Here is a 2,290-nt window from a genome sequence, read left to right as displayed (position 1 = left end):
CCAAGGGCAACGCGCTGGTCAACCACTGGTTCTCGGCTGCCGTCATTGTGAGTGTGTGGGACTTGGGAACTCATTTGCCGGGAGGGGCTAGGGTGATGTGGGGGGCTATGTGGGACATGGTCTGGGCATGGTCCCGGGGGGCTTGTGGGGGAAACAAGGGCTGACAAGTGGTCCTGGGGCTGGGCTGCAGAGAGGAACAAGCACCTCCTCTGCTCAACGAACTTGCGCTGTCCCGGTGGCCAGAGGGATTTGGAAAATTTAAGTCTTAAGGAAAACATGACTCAAGGGAAAGAAAGAACCTGCTGCAAATCTTAAAAATGCCACTGCTTTACCTAGCCATTTTGGCTGGGAGCCTCCTGCATGCCTCTTCTCTCTGCATGGAGCGGGGTGAAGAGCCTGCACCGTAGGGATGATCTGCCAATGCTGGGCTGCGGCATCACTGGTGTAACAGGGCTTCCCCGGCTGGTACCATGCTGGCTGCTCAGCGCTGTGTGAGGAGCTGCAGATTCATAGGAAAATGGGGGTTTGCAGAAAGTTGGGTTATTTTCCTTTTTGCAATTACTTTAAAAAAAAACAGCAAACAAACAAATGCAAGGCAGAGTGGTTTTGAGAGCTCTGCATAAAATTGATGACTGCGAGAGCGGGGGCCAGTGTGGGGTGCAGCAGAGTTAGGCAGAGGATGGTGGGGCTGGGTGAGCCAGCTCCCTGCAAAATTCACTCTGAGAGTCTTCCCTGCACAGCCCCAGCTCCCATCTGGCTCTGCCCTCCTGTGTCACCTACACCCACCTTTCCTCCTTCCTCGTGTGTGGGTGATACATGAGGCTGTGAGTGACAAAACAGTTATTTTGCAAGACTCCCACACCTCTCCCCACCTTTGGCACCATCTCCCAGCCCCATGCGTGCCACCACAGCTCATAAAGAAGTGGGAGGGGACATGCTGTCCTGACGCCCTCCACTACGCCTGCATCCGAGTGCTGTGGGGTGAGAGGGGTCCTGGGCTTGGGTCCCTCATGAGGCTGCGATTTTCCCTCACAGGCAGCCTGGCTAGGCATCAATATCTTCCTCTTCACATACTACTTTCTATTCTTCGACCGGGATGAGCGGTATATCTACACCAGGGTCATCCTTGGGGTAAGGTGCTTCCCTGCAGCACCCTGCCTGCCTGGGCACGCATGGCCCTTGAAGCCCTCCTGCAGTGAGTGGGTGCTGCAGCATCCCATGCCCCTTCCTTGTCCTCTTCCAACCCACCATCGCTCCATCCCAGTCCCCAGCCTGGCATTACCCCCTCCCAGTCCCCAGCCCAGCATCCCACAGTACCAGCTCAGCATCGCTCTGCCCTATCCTGTCCCAGTCCTGATGACACCATGCTGGGCAGAGCTGTGGGGGACAGCACAGCTGCAGACAGACATACCCCATCTGCAGCCTGGGACAGTGACGCTCACCTCCTGCCCTCTCCCCAGTCTGCCTTGGCATGGGCCCGGGCATCGGCCAAGTGCCTCAACTTCAACAGCATGCTGATCCTGCTGCCCATCTGCCGCAACCTCCTCTCCTTCTTCCGCGGGACCTGCTCGGTAAGTGTCCCATGGTGGCATGGCCAGTGTGGCCATCCCTGTCCCCCTCTCCATCTCCATCCCTGCCCTAATGCCACCACCTCTCCCTGCAGTGCTGCAGGCGGACACTGCGGAAGCAGCTAGACCACAACCTCACCTTCCACAAGCTGGTGGCCTACACGCTGGCCCTGCTCACAGGTACGGCCCTGCGCCAGGCTGGGGCATGGTGGAGACAGAGAGGTGGCCAGGTGGGTGATTGTCTGTCCCCTGCTTAGCTGTTCACACCATCGCTCACCTCTTCAACCTGGAGCGCTACAACCACAGCCAACAAGCCACCGACGGCAGCCTCCCCGCCATCCTCTCCAAGATGCACCTGGAGGGCAGCAAGTGGCTGAACCCCATCCATTCCAACCAGACGGTGAGCGCTGGACTCAATACCCAGCCCTTCAGGACTGCCTGTGCTCTGCCCCCCTAACCCATCCTGCCATCCCTGCAGACCGTCGAGTATGTGGCCTTCACCACCATCCCGGGGCTGACGGGGGTCATCATCACGCTGGCGCTCATCCTCATGGTCACGTCCTCCACCGAGTTCATTCGCAGGAACTACTTTGAGGTCTTCTGGTACACACACCACCTCTTCCTCATCTACTTTGCTGGCCTCGTCATCCATGGCATCGCGTAAGGCTCCTCACCACTCCCCAAAAGTAGGACAGCGAGGGCAGTGGCCACAGATCCCCGGT

At 58.3% G+C, this 2,290-nt stretch overlaps 1 protein-coding gene across 1 annotated transcript in view; it reads left to right on the top strand.

Moving 5' to 3' along the window:
* The window catches only part of NOX1 (NADPH oxidase 1), a 4,525-nt gene that overhangs the window by 278 nt on the left and 1,957 nt on the right, over positions 1-2,290 (top strand). The window contains exons 2-7 of the mRNA XM_010192038.1: positions 6-47; positions 1,036-1,131; positions 1,461-1,571; positions 1,664-1,748; positions 1,826-1,968; positions 2,047-2,228. Coding sequence (XP_010190340.1) covers positions 6-47; positions 1,036-1,131; positions 1,461-1,571; positions 1,664-1,748; positions 1,826-1,968; positions 2,047-2,228 — 659 coding nt within the window. The remainder of the gene's footprint in view (positions 1-5; positions 48-1,035; positions 1,132-1,460; positions 1,572-1,663; positions 1,749-1,825; positions 1,969-2,046; positions 2,229-2,290) is intronic.

This window comes from Mesitornis unicolor, unplaced genomic scaffold (genome assembly GCF_000695765.1).
Source record: "Mesitornis unicolor isolate BGI_N332 unplaced genomic scaffold, ASM69576v1 scaffold34809, whole genome shotgun sequence".
NCBI classification, from domain to species: Eukaryota; Metazoa; Chordata; class Aves; order Mesitornithiformes; family Mesitornithidae; genus Mesitornis; species Mesitornis unicolor.
Note: the sequence above shows the minus strand (reverse complement) of the source record. Positions and strands in the feature narration are given on the sequence as shown.